Source organism: Panthera uncia, chromosome D1 (assembly GCF_023721935.1).
Source record: "Panthera uncia isolate 11264 chromosome D1, Puncia_PCG_1.0, whole genome shotgun sequence".
Taxonomy (NCBI): Eukaryota; Metazoa; Chordata; class Mammalia; order Carnivora; family Felidae; genus Panthera; species Panthera uncia.
The window spans coordinates 28,237,673-28,264,417 of record NC_064808.1 but is presented as its reverse complement, the minus strand read 5'-3'; the positions used below and the strand labels follow the sequence as shown (position 1 = coordinate 28,264,417).

Here is a 26,745-nt window from a genome sequence, read left to right as displayed (position 1 = left end):
CATTCATTTGTGTTTACTGAGGTGGCAAAAAGAATACAATTAATGCCTCTCCAATAGGGCTACAATCATTAGAACCTAAACTCAAAACATGAAGACTAATAAACTAATAAGGAGAAATTTTTAATATTATCAGATATGAAACAATGATAACTCAAGTCATAGCAATAATGAATTTCAGATATACATTGAAAATAATATTAGTCACTTAAAGATGGAGATATAGTTATTTTTTTAAGTGTTCAAAACAGAATTTTATGAAAAAACTAAAAGGACAGTAAAAATAGACCTAAGACAGACTATGTTTTAAGAAAAAAATACAACTGAAAACTTTACTAATATTACATCTTTCCCCCAAATTGTATTAATATTACATCTTTCCTAGTCATTTAACTCAGTCATCTACCTGGCTAGGCCAAAGTATGTAGGCTTGTTTATTTGTGCAATGGTTCTCAGACTTTAGCTAGTATTATCTGGAGGAAACACACAGATTACTGCCCTGACTGCCACCCTAGATCTAGACCAGGCCTTGAGAACTCATTTCTAGCAAGTTCCCAGGAGATTCCCCATGCTGCTGATCTGGGAATCATTGCTATAAGTAGAAAAAAAGAGTGGATTTAGCCTCTGGAGACTGAAGTTCAAATCACAGCTCTGCCAGTTACTAGTTAGTTGAGCCTAGAACATCCAGTAGATTGTCTGGGCATCATTCTCATAAGAAAAAAAAAATGGTAGAAATAATAGTCACACCCAAGAATTTTCATGAGATTAAATAACAGAATATATGGAAAGTATGTAGCACTGTGCTGGCACTCATAAATTTGCTGAATTTATGTGTGCTACTAATTTCAAACAATTTTAACTGATGACAATCAAAAGTTCATGTATTTTCTACGGAAACAAAAAAAAAAGGAGTTTGTATCAATAAACTGCTATTTGTGAAATCATCAATAATTAAGGGTTTAGCCCTTTAATGCCTAGAGCTGAGAGGTCTTGCTACCAAAATACAAGACAATATGACAGTTGACTTTGTCAGTTAGCCATACTTCGGGAGAAAAAATTAAAAACGTGGAGCAAATGTGAGGGCATCCTAAACCCTGTTTTATCCCAGAGGTCAGACACTATACCAGGAAACAGCTGTGAGCTAGAAAAGCTAGGTCAATAGCATTAAGAAATTGCAACTCCTCTGGGGTTAATGTGGTAAAACACAAAAGTATTGTATGCATTCATGTGAATAGGAGAAAAGATCTCAATTATGCTTTGCTCAAGGTATTTATAGTATGTTAAAATCTTAAATGAAACTATGCATTCTGATGCATGTCATAAATGTCAAATTAGCATAGCTAATTAAGGAAATTTGTAAGCATTTCATTTAGAAATCTAAATAAGGACTGAAAAATAATTAAGACTTCTCATTCAGAGGCATTTTCATGTAGCAGTATTACATTTAAAGTACTTAGGGGATTTATGCTTATGTTATTAATTTTAATCATTAATTCATTCAACAATATTTCTTGAGTTTGTCATTTCTATGTAGAGCAATGTTCCAGGCTCTGCGTGTACAGCAGTGAAAAAGAGGAGACAGTCCCTGTCCTCAAGCAGTTTATATTTTCAAGGAGAAAGACAGACAAGAAGACATAACAAATTAGTAAACAAGATGATCTTAGATAGTGTTAAGTACTATGCAGGAAATAAAACAAAGTGATAGGGTGTGACTAGGGACTACTACAAATAACTCTCATACCAAGCATTTACTATGTCCCAAGCACTGTTTCTCAGCACTTATTCATTTGTATGAGTGCCAGTTAGTACAGGCACATATAAATGTACCAAATGTTTTACAAATATTGATACTCTTAATCCTCAGCCATCCTGTAAGGTTGATGTTATCATCATTTCTAATTTACAAATGAAAAAAACAGAAGCAGAGAGGTTAAGTAACTAGACCAAAGTCACACAGCTTGTAAGAATTTGGACTGAGGACATTTGGCTCCTAGGTCTGTACTTCTTACCTACTATCTTATGTTGCAGCTTGATTTCATGTATTATCTCATTTAATCCTCACCACCAGCATCTGAAGAATTATACATCAACTTGTAGAATTGGCAACTAAAACACAAATGGAAAGAGAGGCTTTGCCAAAGCTAGAATTTTTACCCAGCTAGTCTAACTCCTTTCTCTTCATGACCACTTCATCTTATTACCTCTAAATGACTTCTGTGAGGAATCATCATGGTGCAAAAACTAAAATAAGTAAAAACACTAGAAGAAACAAGATAATTTGAGGTTTATAGGTTCATACAAAAAGTCAGACTAAACAACTAAGCCTCGTCTCTAAATTTTCGCATCAAAAACTGTTATATTTGTTATTTTAAGCAAAGCCCACAAATACACTTTACATTCTAATAAAATTCAATTATTATTATAACTACGTTCTTGTCTTTCTTTCCCTACACATTTACTATCCTTTCCACCAACAATCAAGTTCTTCAACAATGTAAGATAAAATTAAGACAATATTAAAATATTAAATATGGAGGATGTGGAATTATGAGAATGAGACATAAAACCAGAATTCTTGATTAACTACCTGGGTGACCTTGGAAAAGTTACTTAACTTCTTTGGGCCTCAACTTATTCACCTGAAACTGAGAATACAGGAGTATATCAATGGTCCTCAAAGTTATTTATGTAATGGAACACAGAATTTTTTACGCTTTTTAAGAGAATGCAGTAAGATAATATATATATAATTTGTAATGACCACAAATATAAATCTATGCTAAATCAGACAGACCACCTTACCATTTTATACTTGGTTCTAGAATAAACAAAGGCTATCAAGTGCCAAAGTTATTTTTAAAAAAAAGTTTCTGTGAAAATAAAGAAGGGAAAGTCTTGGCAATTTCTTCTGTAAATTGAACAACTGGACTGAGCTTTCCATTTTTCTCTTAAAGCAGCAGAGGAACACTGAGGTTCCCCAGAACATAGTTTGAATACTGCTAAAATAACTCTCTAGCTTTCCTTTCAGCCCACTATTGCTGCTTCACTCTACTAAGCAAGTGAGATATTTGCATATAACCCATTGGTATGTATATCTATAAAAATATCTTTTGAATGGTAAAGACATTGCTGTGGGACATTCCTTCTTGTGCAGCTCAGCATCCTTCACTGCCTCCTGGCAACCTACCCTTCCTCCTTTCTGGGAACCACCTCTCCCTTGTCTCTGTCCAGGTGGTTCCAGTGAAGCTGACTCTACCCCTGATACCAGAGTTGAAGCACGTGACCTGGGTCTAAGCCAATCAGCATATCACACTGATCCCTTCAGAATGGCACCTGACACAAAAGAGGCTTTGTTTATAATTCAGACTTTTCTGGTACTTCTGGGAAGAGTTCTGTGCACTGAGACCTGAAACCATTTAAGGGCAGAAGCTGCTGGCACTATGTTTCTTTCTCATGAATCCTGAAGGGAGAATTGAGAAAAATGGGATCTAATCAGCTCAGCACCTAAACCAACATTTCCCCTGGACTGCTTTTGGATTACGTGCTTAAAACAGTTTGCACTGGGAATTTTATCATCCTCATTAGTTATACAGGGATTGGTTATATTGTTGAGTTCTCAAACTTGATGGCCAGTAAAATGGAAAGCCCCATTACAGTTACTGTCATTATATTCTATGAGAATTTTGCATTTTTTCCTCTCCTCTGTCCCAACTGAAGCCCTATTCTAAGTAAGGTATTGATATTTACTTACCGTGGCTGTTTGGCCTAAACTTTTAGGCTGTCAGACATGTTTTGTTTTGTTTTTTTTAACACACTTTAAATGCCATTTTCTATTTTTTTCTTTTCTATAGTAGTGTTGACCACGACAAGAATTCTACAGTTAGAATATAAAAGAAGAGAGTAGTATCTAAACTAGTCCTTTACCTGGAAGCAGCAGTATGTTAAAGCAGCAGTATAGCAAGCAAAATTCTAAAATTGGTCCCCACAGATGTCCTGCCCTGATCCCTGGAACCTGTGAATATGAGAGATCACTCCCATAATCATATTACATAATAGAGTGCAGCTGATTTTCAGGTATGGCGATTTTCTGGGTGAGCACACTCTACTCACATGAGCCCCTTTAAAAGACAAGTTTTCTCCAGCTGGCAGGCAAAGGAAAAGTCAGATTCAGAGCACAAGGAGGATTTGATACGCCATTGCTAGCTTTGAAGATGGAAGGGGCTATGTACCAAGTTATGTGGGCATCCTCTAGAAACTGAAATGACAGCCAGCAAGGAAAAGGAGACTCAGTCTGGCAACCACATCTAACTGACTTTGACCAACAACCTGAAAGAGTCTAGAAAAGATCCTTCCTTAGTGCCTTCAGGTAAGAGTCCAACCTAGTCAACATGTTAATTGCAGCCTAATGAAGCCACAACCCAGAAAGCCCACTTGGATTTTGACTTAGAGAACTGGGAGATAATAAGACTGAGACTTTTAAGATGCTAATTTGTAGTATTTTTGTTACACAGCAATAGGTAACTAATGTAGGTAGTTATTATTACAGAAGCATGTGATGCTGATGTTTTAGGAAAATGATAATCCAATTACTTATATTTTCATGACAGAGTGAGAGAGATGTTAGAAATACTTTTTTTAAACCGTGGAATAATGAAATATGACATCCTAGAAAAATCACAATTAAGTGTTTTACAAGACTTGTAAGCATAGTAATATGAGACTTTATGTCTCATATTAATATGCTCATATATATCAATCACATATATCAACATGTTCATATATATCAATGCTCATAAGTTTCTTCATATGTATGTGTGTGTATGAATACTTCAATATAAAAAAAGACTTCAATCTCATACACGGCATGCACATGCACACACACATACACACTTTTGTCTACATGTATTTCCTGTGAGTAAAGGGATAGGCAAAGAATCTCAAATTCAGGAATTTAACTTTCACTCTTTCTAGTTAGAGTATTTTCTGCTGGTCTGACCCACTTCTTATGAATGATGTCAGGCAAAGTCCTCCTCCTCACACACTTCATTGAATTTGACCTGATTTTATTATTCTTATGGAGAAATGGACTTCCAATGCAAATCTCTAAATAGCTCAGTCCAGAATTTCCTATTAGAAATATGTTAAATACCTCCACTTGTGGTTAGAACCAAGAACTCATTTTAGGGGTGCATGGGTGGCTCAGTTGGTTGAGCATTGGACTCTCAATGTCCACTCAGGTCATGATCTCGCAGTTTGTGGGACTGAACCCCATGTGGGGCTCAGCACAGAACCTGCTTGGGATTCTTTCTCCCTCTCTCTGACCCTCCCCTGCTTGCTCATTCTCTCTCTCTCTCTCTCCCTCTCTCAAAATAAATAAAGAAATAAAAAAGAACTCCTTTTGTAGCTACTTTGGAGCCTACTTTTTAAAAATGGTACTATGGACTGCCATTAATTTAAAGAAACATTTGGTGTCTAGGGCTAATGGTCTTTTTCTTTCAGAGGCTCCAGATTAACAATTTTTATACATTAAAAAAGAAAAAAAAAACTTTCTTAGGAGTATTGAACCTTCCTAGATCATAAGTGTAGTCAAGTAATTTTCTTTCATTCTGAAGAGCTATCCTTTCACATATATTCTATTCTTAGCCCTGCCTATTTTTACTTGGGGAAGGTTTGTTCTTTTTTAAATGTTTCATTTTGAAATAATTGTAAATTCACATGAAATTGCAAAGAAATTTATAGAGAGGTACCATTAACTCTTCCTCTAGTTTATTGCAATAATAATATCTTACACAACTACAGTACAATATCAAAACCAAGCAATTCACATTGTGGCAATCCATAGCTCTTATTCAGATGTCACCAGTTGCACATGCACTCGTGTGTGTGTGTGTGTGTGTGTGTGTGTGTGTGTGTACTGCTGTATGAAAATTCTGTTTGAGATTCTTATTATTGAACATCTATATTATGTTTCAGATTTCTATCTGTTGTTTATTGCCATCTTGTTTGAAGAGCAAAAAACTTGGAAACAACTTAAAGTCCTATAATGTGGCACTGGTTACACAAATTAAGATTTGCACTAAGTAACAATGATACAGGCACATATTTAATGCTGTGAAAAAATGCTTACAGAACATTTTAATGTCTGGTATTATCATTAACAAAGACAAAAAAATAGCACGTCCCCATTTAACATGGTAACAAAACATAAGGAGAGAAATAAAAAGTTAATGATCCAGAATTATGTATTTTCCCTGTTCTTTGTATTTTCTGTTTTTCCCCCAAAAGTTTAATGATAAACATGAGTAATAAAAAACAATAAGTCATTAAAGTTTTAATCATTTTGCTTTGTCTCTCCAACTATATTTAAACTTATTTGAGAATAGACTATCATTATTTATATCCCCCAACTTGGTGATATAGTGATTTGATATATTTAATTTCTTTTGTTCACAAAAGCTAAGAACACATTTTTATAGCATGACTACTGTTTGCCACCATTAAATTATTTCTTTGTGAATATACATATTTAGTATGTCTATATTCCTTAAGGTCTGTGGGATACTTTTTAAAAGGCACACTCAAATACTACATAGTATAATTCCTTATATCCAATGAGAACTCAATAATTACTTTTTGAATAGCATTAAAAATGTAGCAGTGCACAGCTTCCCCTCAATGAAATTTCAGAATTTTTAAAGGCAGGAATTGCTTTGCATCTTTATGATATTTTGCATTTAATACTAATATCATACTAATAATAGGACATCATTATCATCATAAAAGCTACCATTTACTGAGTATTAACTATGTGCCAGGAATTGGGCTAAATGTTAATATTCATGATATCATTTAAATTTCACAATAATTACTATCCCCCTTTATATATGAGGAAATTAGCATCAGTGATATTAATTAGCTTGTCCAAAATCAACCCATGAGTACTTAGAACTAGGACTGCAAGCTGCGCTAATCTGACTCCAGATTCTGAGATGTCAATTAGGAAGATATATCATATATCTCTTAATAGAATAGGCACTCAAAAATGTTTATCAAATGAATGAATATAAAAGTGAGAAATTAATGCTTATTATGTATCATATATAAATGAATTGACTCTTAAGGATTAGTGAGTAATTGAGCAGGAGAGAATACAGTGAACAAAGTTTGGCAATGGGAATTAAAGATTTAAATTTTGATATTAAAATCACCAAATCAAAAATCTATGTATTCTGAGCATATGAATATAAGAATATTGTTTTGTCTGCTCAGTTGATGCCCTTTGCTTCTAATTCACAGAATGGCCCAATTGGAGACTTTTGTCAAAAAAGAATGGACTCATGACAAACATACAGAGGATGATGAGTCAACCAAAAGGACTATCAGTTGCATTCAAATTGATAGATTGATGGGCAAATGAAATGATCAGTCCATCGCAACATAATTATTCTTAAGTAACTTAACTGAAGACAAAATGATTTATTTTTCATAAATATTTGTAGAGACTATTCATTACCAAAGGATGATTCCTGGTATCTCTTTTTAAAAAGTAAGAATAATTCTAAGACAGTGTATGTCATAGTTGGCTAACGCTGCAGTCAAGTTTGAAAGCATGAAAAATATAAAGGATGGCTTATGCTTTCAGAAAGAAAATAAATTGCTATTAGAGAGTCAGATTTAGGCCCCTTCTTTGATTAGCTAAGGTAAAAAATAGAAAACATTTATAAAACAGAAAATAAAATCAGCAACTGAGGGGCACCTGGGTGTCTCAGTCGGTTAAACATCCAACACTTGATTTCAGCTCAGGTAGTGATCTTGCAGTTTGTAGGATCAAGCCCTGCAACACGCTCCATGCCGTCAGCATGGAGGCTGCTTGGGATTCTCTCTCTGTCTGTCTCTCTCTCTCTCTCTCTCTCTCTCTCTCAAAATAAATAAATAAACTTTAAAAAAACCCAGCAACTCAACAAATCTCATAAGGAACACAATTTTTAAAACCTTATTCAGATTTTTCACTAGTAACATGGTAGGGAAATGCTGTCGACACTATAAACTCAGGAAAATCAGAGATTGAATGAATGCATTCTTTTTTTTTTTTTTTTTGAATGAATGCATTCTTGACAAGAATCAAAGATGTGTGTTAAGGTGTACTTTATAAACTTGAAATATTGAAAACTACCTAAGTTGTTCAATAACCAAAGAATGATTAAATTGTGGTAATATTATTAGCCATAAAAAACAAATGGTAAATTTATACCTGAAATATACCATAATATACATTAGGAATTCAATTTATGGATTCAGCATCAGATTAGAAGTTGGAGAACTGATGAGCTGGGAGACAAGTCAAAAGAAAATATCCACACTAAAGTATAAGGAGAAAAAAGGTGGAAAATACAAAATACAGCATAAGAACAGAGTTTAGAGTAAAAGAAAAAATTTAATTTGCATGTCATTAGTGTTCCTTCAGAGAAGAGAGAAAATGCAGCTGAAATAGCATTTGAAGAAACAACTGCAGGGAATTTTCCAAAACTGATAAAACACTGTAAGCCACTGCTTCAAGTCCTAAAACCCTCAATTATAAATATAAAGCAACAAAACAACACCAAAGGGGGGAAAAACTCACTAAGAAAAATCATAGTAAAAACCAAATACAAAGAGAAACCTTAAGGTCAGCCAGAGAAAAATAACATTGCCTTCAAAGGAGCAATAAGGCTAATAATACATGACTTCTCAATTAACATAAACAATATGGAAGCCGAAAATAATGGAATGATATCTTCAATATGCTGTGGGAAAAAAAGTATCTGATGACCTATAATTTCACATTCAATAAAAATATGAAAATGAGAATATGGAAGTGAAATACATATATTTTAAGACAATTAAAAACAGAGAATTCATAAGCAGAAGATCCACACCAAAGGAAATATTAAAAGATGTTCTTGAAGCAGATGGTAAGTGATTCCTGACAGTTCAGAGATACAGAAAGAAGGATCAACAGAATCGGTTAAAAATGTGGCTAAGTCTTGGGGTGGTCGGTTAAGTGACTGACTTGTGATTTCGGCTCTGGTCTTCATCTCAAGGTTCGGACTGAGATCCAGATCCAGATCCAGATCAAGCCCCTACAGTGCCTGCTTGGGATTCTCTCTTTCTCTCTCTCTCTCTCTCTCTCTCTCTCTTTCTCCCTCTCTCTCTCTTTCTCTGTCCCTCCCCTACTCACACATGTGTGCTCTCTCTCTCAAAAGAAATGAATTTTTTTAAAAAAGAAAAGAAATAGTCATAAGATTAATAAAAGGAGAAATAGACAAATCTACAATTATAGTGTGAAATTTTAACCATATTTCTCTCAGTAAATGATTAAACAGGCAGACAAAAGATCAGTGAGTATACACTGAAAACACATTTATCAAACTCGATTTAATTGACATATATAGAACACTGCACTCCTAGACTACAGAATACATATTTTTTTCAAGTACACATGGATCATTTATAGAAACTGTTCATACATTTAGTGGACCATAAAGCAAATCTCAACAAACGGCAGAGTTGAGTTCATACCGAAAGTGTACTTCAACTACAGTGAAATTAATCTAGAAGTCAATAACACACTTATGAACTAGAAATGTTTCACACATTTGGAAACTTAAGAAATATATTTCTGAATAATCCATGGATCAAAGATGATAACAAAATGGAAATAATAATGAATAAATGGCATTAAAATTAGTGGAATGAAGCTAAAGCCAAGCCTAGAGGCAAATTTATATCCTTAGACATATATATCAGACAAAAGAAAGGCTGATAAAAGACAATGAAAATGGGCCTTGGAGAAGGTAGGATTTTAGGTAGGAAAAAGGAGACAAGGGAATTTTGGTCAAGCAAACCAGCATAATCTAAGTACAGTTAGCCTGGGCTTGGATAAGTACAGGGAAGTTCTGTGACAAGAATACAGTGTGGTGGGTCTGACAATTGATGTTTCACTTAACTTAGTACAGAATGGGTGCACTAAAAAATTGTAAGTTAATAAGTGAAATGTTCAGAGTCATACTTCAAAAGCGTATCACCAGGGAGTTTGTTCAGGATGAACTACCTTCTCCCTACAATATATTCATCACTCTCTCTCCTGTAGTGATTTGTTTAATATCTCTCTTCCCTGTTAGAGTCTGTGCAGGCAGCTCTCTGAGGCAAGAAAGTATATCTGTCTTTTTAGTGCTAAATCTCCAATGCCTAGGACGGTGCTTGGAATACAGACAATGCCTAATAAATATTTGCATATTAATCAAAGATAAAAGAAATGAGAGATATAGAAATCAGAAAAACATTGTTATAGGTTCAGTTTGGAATTGACACATGAATAGGTCACAGGGCTGTAGTTATCCAACAGTGAGGACTGTTCATATATACGAATGATCAGATTATATATATGAATCAGTTCATATATATGAATGTTCTGATTAGTTCCTTCTCTATTTTCTTATTTCCATTAATCACATTACTTCATTAATTTATTCATTCATTCAACAACGTTGTATTGAGGGTCTACTATGTACAGGTATGTTCTGGCCCTGGAGGTACAGATATAAATAAAACAAAGTTACTGCTAAAATGGAGTTTACATTCTAATGGGGCAACTCAGACAGTAAATAAATAAGTATATGATAGGCAAAGGCAGTACCTTGAAGAAAAATAAGGCAGGAAAAGACAGTGACAGGTTGTGAGCACACAGGGCAAACCTGAGACACTGACAGGGAGACACGCTGGTTGGAGCAGAGGAAGGGAAGGGAGAATGGGGTTCAGAGAGATACCATGGGTCTGGTAAAGTAGGCCCATGTAGCATTTAGTAAAGACTTGGGTTTCATTCTAAAGAAATAAATAGTCATTGGAGGATTTGAAGCTGAGGACTCCCATGATCTGACTCATGAATATGAAAGGATCACTCTGGCCATTAAGTGGAGAATAGACTGTAGGGAAACAAGGGTCAGTGGACATAGACAAGTTAGGAAGCTAAACTACAGGTCACCTTGACTGCTTGAACTCTGCTTTCATCCAATTCCCTATACTGTCCTAACATTTCCTTCACCAGTCTCTTCCTTGTCCATCCACATTACTCAAATCTAGAACCTCATTACCTACTACTTTCACTATTATAATACCATTAGACATTCTAGTTTGGGGCCTACAAGTTTGAAGAATGTAGGAGTAGAGTTTCCCACTCCTACCTTGAATAGCTTTATAGACAATACTGAATAAAATAGAAAGATAAATAGTACATTTTAAAATATGGAAATTAAGCAGCATAATTGAAGGTTTGGGCAGCGAGTGAGAACAAAAATTAATCATAAAATGCTTATTTGAAAGCCTTTGATAGTTTCTGAATCAATCTACATTTATGGATATAAACCTAATCTTTTGGAATGTTTGGTTTTGACTTTTTTTCAAAGAAGCAGGTGCAATTAGATTATTTGTTTGCTTTATTTTAATTCACAGAAAACATATGGGAATTAATTTAAAAATATACCAAAATACAAACAGGGAACAGTACCAACCAATATCAAGATATTTGACTTTTCCAATTTAAAAAGAAAAAAGAATCATAAGCATATCTCTGCATCCCTGGAACACATCATAATTTTGTGTTCTTAAATACAATACCATAGTCTTGTATATAGTATAAAGGAGCTAAAAGGCCAATGGTTAAAGCTAAGCATTTCAATAGCTACGAACAGTAATTTAACTAATAGGAGATTTTGATCCTAGGAAGTATAATTGGATTTAGCGAATACCAAAAGCAATTATTATATTAACATTTGCCTTAAATGGTAAGAGTTGTAGAAAAGAATTTGAGTGTGCCAATTTAAACCGTTTGCTTTCCTTAAAAAGATGCAGTTTGACTATTATCAAAACTGACCCAGATATTCACTGTCTCCACAAAAACTGTGTTGATATATGATGTACACAATGAGAAGAATGTTCTAGTCAGAAGATCATCAACTATATGCAGAACTACAAAAATTATTTAACAGAAAAATAAACCATATGCTATTGAATACTCGAGAAAACCAGAATATGACTTTCAATTTTTAATATGTGGTTTTTCACAATTTATAATTATATAGACATGATCATCATTTGTCTGCTTAAAGAACTTCTCATTATCATTAATTTACTTTTCTTTGAAAAGCAGGAGACTATATAATATAGTTCCATTAGTTAGTGCATCTCAAAACTGTTACTGAGAGAAAAACCCTTGAATGCAGAAAAAACATGTCATTTCTTTCAAGCTTCATTTCTTCTATTCTCTCATGGAGAAAAAAAGGCCTTATAAAAATTGACCAATGCAGTATAGTTTGGATTTATATTCTCTTGGAAAGGTAAATACAATTAAGTGAATACCATATACTCAGTGTTTACCGCATGCCAATTGTGGCCAGACTTAATAATGCTAGAAGAACTGATTTTGTAGCAATTGTAAAAATGTAAATAAGGCTTTAAAACTGATTCAGAAATCATATTTTATAAATGAAGCTTTGATTTTAATTTAAACAATTCTCTTAGGGTATGATATGCATTATTCAGAATGTTCTGCTTTTTTTGTGATTGAAATAGTAGAGATATTTCAGGAAACCAGGGGATAGAAACACCTGTTTCTTATCAAATTACATCTTCTAATGATTATAACAATTTTATGCACTAGATTAACTTTAAAATGTAAATACTACAATAATTTAAAAAGTTTAAATTATTAGATGGAAATTTATTTTAAAAGTAGCAGTGGAAAACATAAAACAAAATAGAGCATATCTTTACCTATTTTAGTCTAAATATTCCTACTAATAAAACATGTATCCAAAGCATCCACATTAAAAATGCTTTTCATAACATATGTTGATTTTTGTCCTACTGCAAATATAATAACCAGTTAATGAAATTTGGAAAGTAATAAATAAAAATTTAAAACTCAATAAAAGCTGTCAATAATTTGATACATTTTCCTTCAAGTCACCTGTCCATCTGGTTAGCTATCAATTTATCTTTACCTTTATCCATATAAAATGAGGATAATACTAAACATGTTTTATAACTTGCTTTGTTGTTAGTATCAAAACTCATGAGATATTGAAATACATTCTTAAAATGAAAACAATCAAAGAACTTTTAAATTTATGTTCCTTTTGAAAGAGTGAAGTACATGCCAAGTGGAGTCATGAAGAGAAATGTCAGTGTGATCGGTGGCAGCTGCTTGCTTCCCTAGGAAGGAAGGGGCCGCTTAAGAGTACAGTAGCTAGCAAACCCCTCAGCGCTCCCCAAAGTCACTAGTGGGAAAAGAACAAAGGCCTTTCCAATGCAACTAACACAGATGTGCCCAAAGGCAAACTGTCAGAAACAGTTAAGATGACAGCTACTCACAGTTCATTATTTCCTTCTCACAGGTCACTGGGTGACAAGCTGGGTCAGTGTGCTTTGTCGGCTGTCCTAGTCCTTCCCCACCCCCTATTCAATTTGAATAAGGCAAAGGGCTCCATTGGATAAACTAATGTAAACAAACACATTCCAGACACTTAAAGATGCCAGAATATGGTATTTATTTTATTTTGGACCAAGCTTAGAATTAAATGTACACACAACTCACTTCATCCAAGCAAGAAGACCACTACATTTCTAGATCTCACTGATAGAGGAAGAGAAAACATTTCAAGTGTTGCTAAAGCAAACAAGAAAATATAATATGCTATAAACTAAGAACTTCAGATTAAAGACCTCACACAGTAAGAGATTTTCCTTTTTCTTCAATAGGAAAAATAATTTTTTCCACATTACAAAAAAAAAAAGATCAATAATCAGACTACTTTCCACAAGTATTTGAAATGTAAATTAAATTAAATGATTCTGTAGATGGGAAAGCCTGGTTTGTGTGTTTGTGGTGATTGTTATAGTTTTTTTGAGGATATAATTCAAAATAAGGCACCCATCAAAATGACAATAGTTCAATAAAATTTTTATGATGTAAATGCATAAAATTTTAGTAATAACTTAAGATGACTATTCAATATGATGACATTCTGTTACAAAAATCACTGGAATAAATACTACTAAGAAACTAGGAATGAGTAATAAAACAGTGGTTAAGAGCATGGTCTATGGATCCAAATGGTTGTGGGTTCGAACCCCATCTCCCCTATCTCTAGCCATGTGACTGGGCACATTATGAAATCACTCTGAGCTTCAGTTGCTTTATCTTCATGGATTTTAAGAGTACCTCCACCATCAGATTATCATGACAATAATTAAATAAATTTATCACAGTGTTAGAAGAATAAGTACTTTCAGTAGGAGTTGACACATCATAACTATTCAACAAATAACAGCTATTAGCTACCTATCACCAAATTTAGTATATACAAAGCTGAACTGATTCACCATTGAAAGTGGGAAATACCTTGGCTAATCATGACAGAAGTTACAGTCACATTGTTAGACATAAATTTTTTAAAAATCTCTAATTCATTCAAGTGTAAGCATCTATACATCATCAGTAAATCTAGACTGTTGGATTCAAGAAGTCAAGGGTTCAGTCTCCCTTAATATTTTCTACCTCTTATTTAGTCTTCACTGAAAGGTGCATACATTGACATATCTTTTATCATCCCCTTTCTAAACTGTATTTAAAGGTCCCTTTCCAAGATACCCAGTCAAAATGATGGGCCCCATTTGAAAGGCTAAAAGATTTGGAATAATCACCAAGACAAGAACATGAATGGGTAGGCAGAATAATATAGACACTGAGAAAAAGATTTTGGGCTCAGATAGGCCTGCCTTAAATTACTAGTTGAAAGGCCTTAGTGAAGTAACTTAATCTCTCTGTCCCTCAATTTCCTTATCAGTAAAACAGAGATTAATACCTCAGTTTTACATACATCATAGGTTCTTGGGCAATAATGTACATAAGGCACTTCAGCAAAGTCAGTGTATGTTATTAAAAATTGAATGTTTTCCTTTTTCACATATTAGCTGCCACTAACTATGATACCTCTCTCTTTCCCCAAATTTGGCTACTTGCAGTTCTCTCCTTCTTTGGCTACTTCTAAGGAAATACATACATTTATATATCTATATCTTTTTATTCTTTTCAAATACATGTTCTTTCTTCAGATTATTTGCTCATTAACGTGTTTGTTCTAAAATTCTACTTCTTTCTCCAGTTTCCACAACACAGATCATTTCACATTATTCCTTTACTTCTTGTTATGATTTTATTCTGTATTTTGTAAAGTTATCATTGATAAAAGCAAGAAAATGTAAAGCTCTCTCTTAAAGATGCAATAATACAATGTGCTGGGCAGTGTGTAAACCTAACCAGGCAACCTAAGGTTCAAAGTAATCAATATGCCAAATTCAGAGCCATGTTCTAATTTTGCCCAACAATTCCTTCCAAAATGGGAGGAAAGTAATTGCTCTAAGTACTTACTTTCTACTCAAAATAACTTTGTTAAGGAACAGAAAGAGAAGGAGTGAAACTGAAATTACATCTATTATGGTAAATTGTCGGGGTGGAGAGGAAAACCGTGGCTTTAAGAAAAAAAAAAAAAAAGAGGGCTAGAAGAGTTGCTGCAGCCTGAGACACAAACCCTGAGGGATACTCACTAAAATAAGGGCCCCAGGAATTTTCTTATGAAATGAAATCCCAAACATGGTTAGTCAATTCCTATTGACCAAAAATCACAAACTATAAGCCCTATTAAAAACTGGTTTCTACCCTCCTTGGTTTCAGCCCATTTTCACAAAGACTACTCATTGAGTGCTTGCTACATTCCTGGAAATTTAAAGACATTAATTCTAACAACTCAAATAGGTCTTGTGTTATGCTAACTAACAATAACTGCTTTGTTGTTTGTTTTTCTGTTTGTTTTGTGGGGTTTTTTTTGGCTCACATTACCTAATACTACATATATATAGTATAGTATACACTATATACATATCACTGGCATTCTGACACACTGACCCACCAGGACCAGGGCCAGGAGGAGACATACACGGAAATCCCATATAGGTTTCAGAAATCTGGGAGCAGAAGGAACCTGTGCCTCCTTGAGTAGAACCCAGGATAATGACAAGCCCCCAGCATGCTCTCAAACAGCATAGAATAGAAATGGCTGCCAAGTGAGTCTAGAAAGATAGGCCAACAGAGGTCTTATAAAACAATATTTAAGGCCCCAGTGGCCCAGGTTTCTCTGAGTTTCTGTTTTACATGGAAAGTTCAAAGACTGCTCCCAAGGGACTTACATTCTAGTGACTGGACCAGAGTGGCCTGGCTAAATAGCTGAGGTCTTGTAGTTGTGTTGTAGGGTGTCAGAGAGTTGAGATTCCTATATGTGATTAAAAAGCAAGTAGCAGGAATAAAAACTAGAACTTATGTTTTCCTGCAGTCCAGGACATCCCCAGACTATGATACGGAAAGGTCCTAAATTTTTTTCTTTTGTTTATCTGTGAACTATCTTACAACAAAACCAATGTGAGTTTTAAATAACAAAGAGATAATAAATTGAAAAGTCACTGTTGTTATCAGGAAAAAATGTTCCCTCCTGTTAAAATCTGAGGCAGGAATATATAATTTAAGAATATAAGATAGCTTTTCATTGAAATAAAAGTCATATTGCACACCTTACACTTATACAATGTTATATGTCAACTGTATCTCACTCAACAAAGCTGGAATTTTTTTTTTAAAAAAAGAAATGAAAAGTTGTCACTTTTTTTCTTTCTTCATGCAACTAACATTTCTATCTACAATTAAAATATTTAAACTTAGGAATTCTCTTGAACTTCAGTGAGTACAATAAGAATTATATTACTCCTTTAAGAGTACTTCAACAATAGTTAATTTCCAACAATTATTATACTAAAATTGCAATTTATAACATTATTTTGTTGTAACCCAACACAATTAACAATAATTCTACTACTACTACTACTAAACATAAACTGTAGTTTACCAATTAAATAAAGAGAATCAGAGAAATTGTCCAACCAAGGGTGATTTTCAGTTGGTTAGCAAAATCATTGCATAGTTTTACTCTGTAGAAATTATGTCAACCTGTTAAATTATCACTGCTTAAGACCATCTATTGTGCACTTATCCTCAGGTCTAAATGCAATAATCTCCTCATGGACCACAAAAAGGATTGTCTATGGGTATGATGTTCTCAAGGACCTCTTGGTATTTTCACAACTGGATATATATTCAGTATCACTTTAATTGTGTTATTTCAGAGTCTTTTAGTGAGATCCCAGGACAGAAGCTCTAAGTATTCTTATAAACAATACTATACATCAAACTTTAATGAAATACACATAAATGTCACCTCTCTTCATCAAATGCGACCTGAAAACTACTGTGCTTGAAAGCCAAAGGGCTTTTGAGGTATTTCAATAATCTTCAAGAAATCAATCTTACATGAAACTGAAGGAAAACATCGAATGTCATTGAGCAATAAAGCTCCATTCTGTCAGTGCCCTACCTCTGAGAAGAAGCCTTAGGATGTTTCTCTTCCAGTTTCCTCACCAGTGCCACCGTCAGCTGCCTTGTCTCCCCAAGAGAACCTTCTGGCATTAAATGGGTGTCTGAAGGCTCTGGCAGTTGCTTCAGACCAGGGATGCTGGCACTTTTTTCCAGAACCTAATAAATGAAATATAAGAATAATGTAGGTAATTTTCATTGAATGAAAATATGCCCCAAATTTAACCTTACACTTTCAGGGTTCCTCCAATCTGCCTCATTCAACACAGAAATCATTTGCATGTGGTCAGAAAGAAAAGGCAGCAGTCCCAACAAAAGCTAGTGGGTCATCCACTATTTAATAAAATAATGTTTATGTAAACATATATGGATGTTTATATAAATATAAACATGCATATAGATATTTATATTATGTGTATGATTTTAAACAATCACTATCATTAAGATGTGAATTTGTGTTTGTCTCCTGAAAACGACTTGAACATCTTCTCTTTTCAAAATACATTTTAGAGATCTATTTCTGTCTTGCCTCTGGCTCACTACACTGACCTCTTCTGCTAAGCTGCTACCATGATGAGCTTTAGTCTGGGCACCATGGTGAATGTGATACTCTGTCTGGGTCACATCCACTTGTGCATTTAGTTCCTCCAGGTAGGTCAGAACAAACTGAGGATAAGCCTGTAGGAAAGGAAAAAAAAATAAAAAATAATACTAGCCTTGTAAGTAACAGCCAATAATCTATACAACTGAAATTATGGGAGGATAAATTAGATTAAGAGTAAAAAGGTCTGACTAATAAACTGCACTTTATTATCTATTTCAGATCAAAAAATCAAGTCAAATAACTTTAATATTAAGATTTTTAATTAGTTGTTTAATCTAAGCAAGTTTAACTGGATGCTAATCTTCACTCTCAGATAGATGATAATATTAAAATATTAAAGCCATTTTATATAATAATAATATCTAACATATACTGAGTTATTTCTACATGAGATATGCAATTGCTGTATTGACTGGGAGTATTCAATTCTGCTCTAGAAGACAAGAAAACAAATGGGATGGATGAAATTCATTAGCTGCATTAAGCACAGATAAGTTAGTAACCTGAGAAGTATCAGACAGAAAGTCATTAGAGCATAAGTCTATGAACATAGATAGAAAGGGGTAGCAAAATAGGGATTTAATAGTCATGATTTGCTAAATAACAAATGAAGCGACAAATACCTATGAAACACTAAATATAAATGAGGCACATGAGACACACAATAATTGAAAGATCTTTAATTGGCCACCTATTGCTGACTCTGATATTGGATTTTCAGCTAAATAACATCCACAGCTGCCCATCAGGCTAACTGGGGAGCATAGCTATTGGCCAAGTGTACTTGCCAACAAGCTCTCGAATGGAGCAAGTGTGTGTCATTTCTCAGACACCTTTCGTGTGTTGGGCCTCTTCAAATTTTCACTCTGGTCCTTGTAACCACATCAGCAGCAGAGAAGGGTGATGCAATAGAGAGATAGATATGTCGACTTTGCAGAGATTCAGGTATGATGATCCTTCAACCCACTTACACCTTAAGTATGTTTACCTAGCCTACCTCTCTTCCCATACATTTTGCTTTGTATTTTAAATTGATTTAATAGGGGTGCCTGGGTGACTCAGTCAGTTAAGTATCCGACTCTTGGTTTCGGCTCAGTTCATGATCTCACAGTTTGTGAGTTCCAGCCCCACGTTGGGCTCTGTGCTGATGGTGTCGAGCCTGTTTGGGATCCTCTCTCTCCTTCTCTCTCTACCCCTCCACTGCTTATGTTCTCTCTCTCAAAAATAAATAAGCATCGGGGCGCCTGGGTGGCGCAGTCGGTTAAGCGTCCGACTTCAGCCAGGTCACGATCTCGCGGTCCGTGAGTTCGAGCCCCGCATCAGGCTCTGGGCTGATGGCTCGGAGCCTGGAGCCTGCTTCCGATTCTGTGTCTCCCTCTCTCTCTGCCCCTCCCCCGTTCATGCTCTGTCTCTCTCTGTCCCAAAAAAAAAAAAAAAAAAAAAAAAAAAAAAAAAAAAAAAAAAAAAAACGTTGAAAAAAAAATAAATAAGCATTAAAAAAATAAATTGATTTAATAAACTATGATCTGAGCATTTTATTTGGTCTGCACACCTTTCTATTCCATGAGATCTATGATAGTTTATCTAGGATCATAGTTGGAGGCTACTATGGCATCAAAATAATTTCCACATGACAATATATTTACATTTTAATCCTCTCAACAGCCCTTTGAAATAGGTACTATTATTTTGCTCATTTTAAAGATGAGGAAACAGATACAGCGAGGTTAAACAACTTGTTCAGTGTCATCCAGCTTGTTTACTAGCTCATAAAACCTAGAAATGTTGCCTCAAGTATGATATAAACTTCTTTTTTAAAGTATAGAACTAAAATTCTAACAAAAAATATGAGGAGATGTTCAGAAGATAATTAACGGGCACTAAAGTCCTTATATTATTCTGGTAAAAGAGATATTGAACAACCTTAAACTTTTTTTCAGAAAATCTATAAGTAAATATGCATGTTAAAAATGTAAGGGGCTCCAGAATCTTAAATGCATATTACTGAGTGAAAGAAGCCAACCAGAAAAGGCTACATATTGTATGATTCCAACAACATGACATTCTGAAAAAGGAAAAACTGTGGACACAGTGGTAAAAAAGATCAGCACTTGCCAGGGGTTAGGAGGGAGGGAAGGATGAATGGGCAGAGCACAGAGAATTTTTAGGGCAGTGAAACAGTTCTGCATGATACTATAATGGTGGATGAATGTCATTATACATTTATCCAAACCCATAGGATATACAACAGTATGAGTGGACCCTAATGTAAACTATGGATTTTGGGTCATAATGTGTCAATGTAGATTCATCAACTATAATAAATCACCACTCTATGGGGGATGTTGATAGTGGGGGAGGTTGTACATGTATGGAGAATTGGTGTATATGAGAACTCTTTGTACTTTCCATTCATTTTTGCTGTGAACTTAAAGTTGCTCTAAAAAATAAAGTCTATTAAAAAATGTAAGAGACTCCACCAAATTATAAGTGACAAAAGAAAAATAGATAAATTATACTACATCAAATTTTAACAGTTTGCGCTACAATGTCATCAAAAATGAAAAGACAACCTACAGCATGGGAGAAAATATTTGCAAATCATATATCCAATAAGGGGTGTATATACTGAATATATAAAGAACTCTTACAGCTCAGTAAAAAAGATAAATAACCAAAATATTAGCAAACGATCTGAGTAGAGGATAATTCTCCAAAGAAGATATGCAAATGGCCAACAAACACATGTAAGTGACAAGACTCTGATTCTGACAGTTGTAAATCCCTTATATTCTGATAGTAGTTTCAGGTCTTGCATCCTCTAACAGAGGTAAAGATATTTCATCTAAGTTTACTTTTAAGGTATATTTCCCTCTTATTGGAATAAGGCATACCTGGAACATGGGAAATTTCAATCTATATCAAATGAGATGGATGAGGCAGTGCCCAAAAGGTAGAGCCATGATGTGTCTGAATATTCTGCTAGGCATAGCAGAAGCAAAGACCAACCAAAAAAAGGAAAAAAAAAAATGTCATGTGCTTTGCTCCCTGGAGTTGACAGTCAAGCAAAGGTGGCAGACATACCCAAGTAACACAGACGAGTTCTATTATTTATCCTCCTACCATGCATTTGGAGAGTTTTACAAATTTTTCTGGCATTTTCCCTTTGGAATCATTCTAAACTATCCCCACCCCAGGTAATGACTGTTCTGACATTTGATACTATAGTTCTTTAGTATTCTTCTACTTCCAAGACCAAGTTATCTTGATCTCCAACCAGGCACCTACCAGTTCAATATTCAGACCACCAGTATAAACAACTCCCTTCTCCAAAATCTGGACTTCTCTTCTAGGGAGTCGACAGCCTGATCTTTTGATTTTCCCCTTTCTAGTGCATCTGCACATCACTCCAAATTGATGTCTAATGTCAACCCTCACTATTTTCCAAGTCCTTTGGCCCTTTGGGCTTCATTACATTCTTATCATTCTAATCCACTTTTACCACCAGAAGATAAATTTCAGTAATTTGTATAGTAATAACATATTCAGTAACATATCTTTGATCAATCATTTCCACTTTAAAAACTTGAAATAGTACTCCCAGTACATACTGATTAACAGTACTGTACTATTCTGGCTTCAAATTCCAGCTGGGCTATTTATCGGCTTTGTGACTGTAAGTTCTACTTCCTTGAGAGAGAAGTTTTCTACTGAAAACCAAGTACAAATCTGCTCAGAATCTCGCATGGACCAAAATCCCCCTCAGGATACAATGACAACTCTCTGGTTGCTAAAAAGGATCCCATCTACTTGTGAGATTTTTTTTTAACCTAACAGGGCTGGGGAATCCTCTTCATCACTCCAAGATGTTTGTTCTATGTACATTAGAAAGTCTACATATTTGACCTAACTTGGGCCTCCATAGTAATATTTATCTCCTCATGAAAAATACAGCAAGCAGGGCTACAGAATCTCACCTGAAATGTTTTAAACTCTAGACACTCTTATCTCCTCTTGGTCAGTACATGATCAGGCATATTTTCAAAAAGTGCTTCCTGACTACAAATGTTTTCTATAGAAAACTTAGAAGACACAGAGAAACGGAAAGAAAATAATTATTCATCCTCCTACCACCTGTTTTATGTATAAACTTCCAGTTTTGTTTCTACATATACACACAATCTTCAATACAATACAAATAAATGTTCTCTTATCTGATTTTTCTCAAGATTAGCATTTTTATCTATCATCCTAAATTATTCCACATTATTTGTAATACCAATATATAGTATCCATAATAAAGACATACCATAATATATTTATGCAATCTCACCGTTGATTACCTGTTTTCAATTTTCACTATTATACACAAAGCTCTAATAAATACCCTTAAAGATATATTGTGGTATATACTTTTGATTAATTCCTTGGGGTAAGTTGTTGTAAGGGGGATTTCTGTGTCAAAAGGAGTATTTATTTTTATGGATTTTAATAAATATTGCTAACCTGACCCTCAGAAATATCCTAGTCTCTTAGATAGCACCCAGTGTCCCCTGCCTCTTAGTGTTCATACCCTTGTGTGGTCCCTTCCACATTATATAGCAGGATCCATATATGTGGCCCCATAAAGGTGCCAGAAGTGTTGTTACATCACTTCTGAGATTAGGTTATGAGAGACAGTGCAGCTTCCATTTTGTTCTCCTGTTCTCTCTTGCTCTCTTTGATCACTAGCTGAGGTTGTGGACAGCACTTTGGAGAAGCCCAGATACCAAGGCTCTTGTCTATAGAGTAAGTATGCTTCAAAGCAGATCTTCCAGCCTAGACAAGTCTCAGATAACTGCAGTCCTTGTTGACACTGTGACCACAGCTTCATGAAAGACTTTGGGTTAGAACTATCCAGCTAATCCACTCCCTGGTTCCTGGACCTCAGAAACCGAGATAATAAATATTTATTGTTTTAAGTTACTAAGTTTGAAGGTAATTTGTCACACAGCAATAGATAACTAATGCAAACAAAATACCAAAAAACTCCAACAAGTATAAATACAAAAAAAAAAGGAAATGTGCCTACTTGTTTTCTCACATTTCCATCAACATTGGATATTCCTAGTTTTAACATCTACCAATATTTAATAGGGAGAAAATACTGTCTTGTTGTTTTACATTGCTTTAAATTCTAGTTAGAAGTTCTAGTTCGAGGCTGAACTTTTTTATTTGGTTTGGCTCTTCTAATCTTTGTTTTGTCATGTATTTTCTTTTCCTGTCCTTTACCTATATTTCTATCGAAGTGTGTATCCTCTTCTACTGTTTTATCAGGCTTATTATATATTAAGGGTACTATCCTATCTCTGACATTTATATTGCAAAACTTTTTCCTATTGTCATATTTCCCTATTTGTTCTTCCTTTATGCTATTTTAGGTTAGGAATTTTTCAATTCTTATATACTCAAAGCCATCAGTCTTTTCCTTTATGGATTCTGTCTTTGTTTGCATGCTTGTGGAGAGGTTTACTCGCCACTAGTCTGAGTTAGATGCTTTAATCCAGGTTTTCTTTTAGATATTTATGGTTCCATGTTTAAGTTTAAATCCTTAATTTAGCTGAAACTGGTAGACTGTATAAAGGAAGTAATCCAACTTTACCTTTTCACAAATGAATAGAGGAATAGTTAACTTTAAAAACAAATCAAAAAGGAAGAACAAAACTCATCCAAATAAAAACAATATAACAAAATACAATATTATATTTAAATTTGGTCATTATTATCATTACTAGTTACAAATTATCAATTAGCTGGAATCAATATGCCAGAATCTATTGATAGGCCAGAATCTGAGCCAAATACTCAAAATGTTAGCATTAATGTCTCCATTTTGCAGACAGACAATGTGAAGCTTGCAAAAGGCTAAATGACTTGTATAATGCCACACAACTAATAAGTGGTGGAACCAAAATTAGTTATTAATATCCTAAAGTAATTCTGTCTTCTTTTTTAAATAAATGGAAAGAGCTCCATTTATGATCCAGCCGCAAATAATTATCAAATTATTCTCCATTTTAGCCTTAACTAGATGGATATAATTTTGGATGTGACTAAATTTAGATCTAATCAAAATTTCTAAGCCTCTAAAAGAATAAAATTCCTCATTAATAGTTTTGCTCTGTGAATTGTAATAAAAATTCAGCAATTGTGTTTGGGAATGGAACATTAAAATTTTTAGAATCAAAATCCTCTTAAAAATAATTGTGTTTGAGGGGCGCCTGGGTGGCTCAGTCGGTTGAGCGTCCGACTTCAGCTCAGGTCACGATCTCGCGGTCCGTGAGTTCAAGCCCCGTGTCAGGCTCTGGGCTGATGGCTCGGAGCCTGGAGCCTGCTTCGGATTCTGTGTCTCCCTCTCTCTCTGTCCCTCCCCCATTCATGCTCTGTCTCTCTCTGTCTCAAAAATAAATAAACGTTAAAAAAAATTTTTTCTTAGATAATAATTGTGTTTGAAACACAAAAGCATGAATTATTTGCTAGCTACCAATATACAGTTGAGAATAATTAGAAAATTATAAATTATAAGAAAGGGAAAGGTAAAAACGAGAGCAGAGTAAAACTGGATGTTTATGTACCTGAATTTGGGAAGAGAAAAGAAAAACATACACATAAGCCTTGGTCCTGTTCTTCTGTGTCTGTTGGTGGGAAGGTCAATACTTATATAGGATAGAGTTATGTTCTTGGATACTAGGAGTCAGCTCTGTCTAGGTATATCTCAGAATAAAGTCCTCATGTGAGGGTACAGGCCAAAGAGCTAAAGGGATATTTTAGTACAGTCTCAAAATTCTACTTTTTATTTTTACGAAGATGAATTAGTTTTGGTCTTCCTGTGACTCCCTCTGCACTAACATAGAGCTTCACTCTGACTCAGGAACGTAGTGGAGTCAGAAACAGGACAAGGGGATAGCTAGGGTGAAACTCTGCATGAAGTTAGATAAAGGTTATTTTTAAAATGGTTTGACAGTTGATGCCTATGTCAAATTCCCTGCTTAGGAACAGAGCTAAAAGTGTATAGGCCTGGTTGAGTAGTGAGTAGGCTGGAGTTTTAACCAGTGTGCCAACAAATAACTACTCAAGGAAATGCTATTATCTTACTTTTCAAATTTAAATTGTATCAAACTCTCTAAATTTCTGAAATGTTGCAGGTCAGGAAATAATGGCTCAAATACATAATTCTAGAACACTAGAGAAATAAAGCTATTATTTTTACCAGTCTGGGTCCAATAAAGAGATATAAACTACATTGTAATTTGAACAGGAACAAGTTTAATATAAACAATTAGTAGCAGGCTATTAGAGAGTCAGAAAATTGGCTAATAAGAGTTTAAGAGAACACTAAAGAATATATGAATAGCAGATAAAGGGAGCAGCCAGTACTGCAGGGCCTGAGATAGAATGTCCAAGGAAGAGGTCTGGCCACGGCTGACATCCAAACCACATAGAAAAGAGCACAACAATGGCTCACTAGATGGTGAATAATCCCTGAGTAAGTTCATCCACAGATTTCAGCAGCCTTTGGAGCTCCAAGGGAAGCTGTCCACAGGGAGGTGCCTAGCTGATGACACTCCACTATAGAGCCACCCATGAAGAACATGCTCAAGGAAACCATTAATAAGAAGGTACCCCACTGGCAGTCCTCTGCTGTGAAGCTGCCTGAGGCAGGTGCCTGGTAATAAATGGTAGATATGGAACAGAGAGGGAATACATTGATAACTGACATGCCCTGTGTTATAAGTTGAATTGTGTCCCCTCAAAAGTAGACTGAAGCCTAATCCTTGATAACTGTGAATGTGACCTTATTTGGAAATAAGGTCTCTGCAGATGCAATCAAATTAATATTAGGGCTTTTGGGTGGGCCCTAAGCCAAAATGACTAGTGTCCTGAGAAGAGAAAAATTTGGACAGAGACACCCACAAGGAGGAAAATGCAATGTGAAGATTCAGATGCAGAGGGAGATGGCCGTGTGAAGATGGAGGCAGAGATTGGAGTTATGCTACCACGGTCAGGGAACGTCCAGGACTGCCAGTCAGTGGAAGGGGCCAGGAAGAATCCTCCCCAAGGGGATTCAAGTGGAGCACAGTGCTGCTGGCACCTTGATTTCCGACTTCTAGCCTCAAGAACCGGAGAGAATACAGTTGCTTAAGCCACCCAGTTTATGGTACTTTGTTACAGCAGCCCTAAAAAATTAATACCCGATGTATGTCCAGTTTCATTCATCTAAGTAATTTAGCATTTCTGAAATCAAAATGGTGGGATCCTAAGGCAAACACTAACAAATACCATGTGATTAATCTAATTTTTGCCTTCCTTAAATATTGATGATTAACTAACATTTCATTTAGGCTTGGAATCATAGACAAGGAAGAAAATCTTGAGAACTGAAGGCCACTATCTTCATTTTATTAAAGCAAATTTTTATGTAAATATACCTACAGAAGAGTACGTAAATCATAAGTATACAATTCAATCCATTTCACATTGTGAATACCTGTTTAATTTCTCACCTAGGTCAAGAAAGGGAACATCACAACACACCTGAAGATTTGTTGTTTTGCTTGGCATTAAAGTTTAAATAACTGCAATTACCCAG

The 26,745-nt window shown here is 34.8% G+C and overlaps 1 protein-coding gene across 2 annotated transcripts in view; it reads right to left on the bottom strand.

Annotated features, from left to right (window-relative positions):
• The window catches only part of DCDC1 (doublecortin domain containing 1), a 480,273-nt gene that overhangs the window by 172,750 nt on the left and 280,778 nt on the right, over positions 1–26,745 (bottom strand). For both annotated transcript variants that reach the window (XM_049648784.1, XM_049648790.1), the window contains 2 exons: positions 18,062–18,190; positions 17,514–17,671 (listed from right to left, as the gene is read on the bottom strand). In XM_049648784.1, the coding sequence (XP_049504741.1) occupies positions 17,514–17,671; positions 18,062–18,190 (287 nt within the window). The remainder of the gene's footprint in view (positions 1–17,513; positions 17,672–18,061; positions 18,191–26,745) is intronic.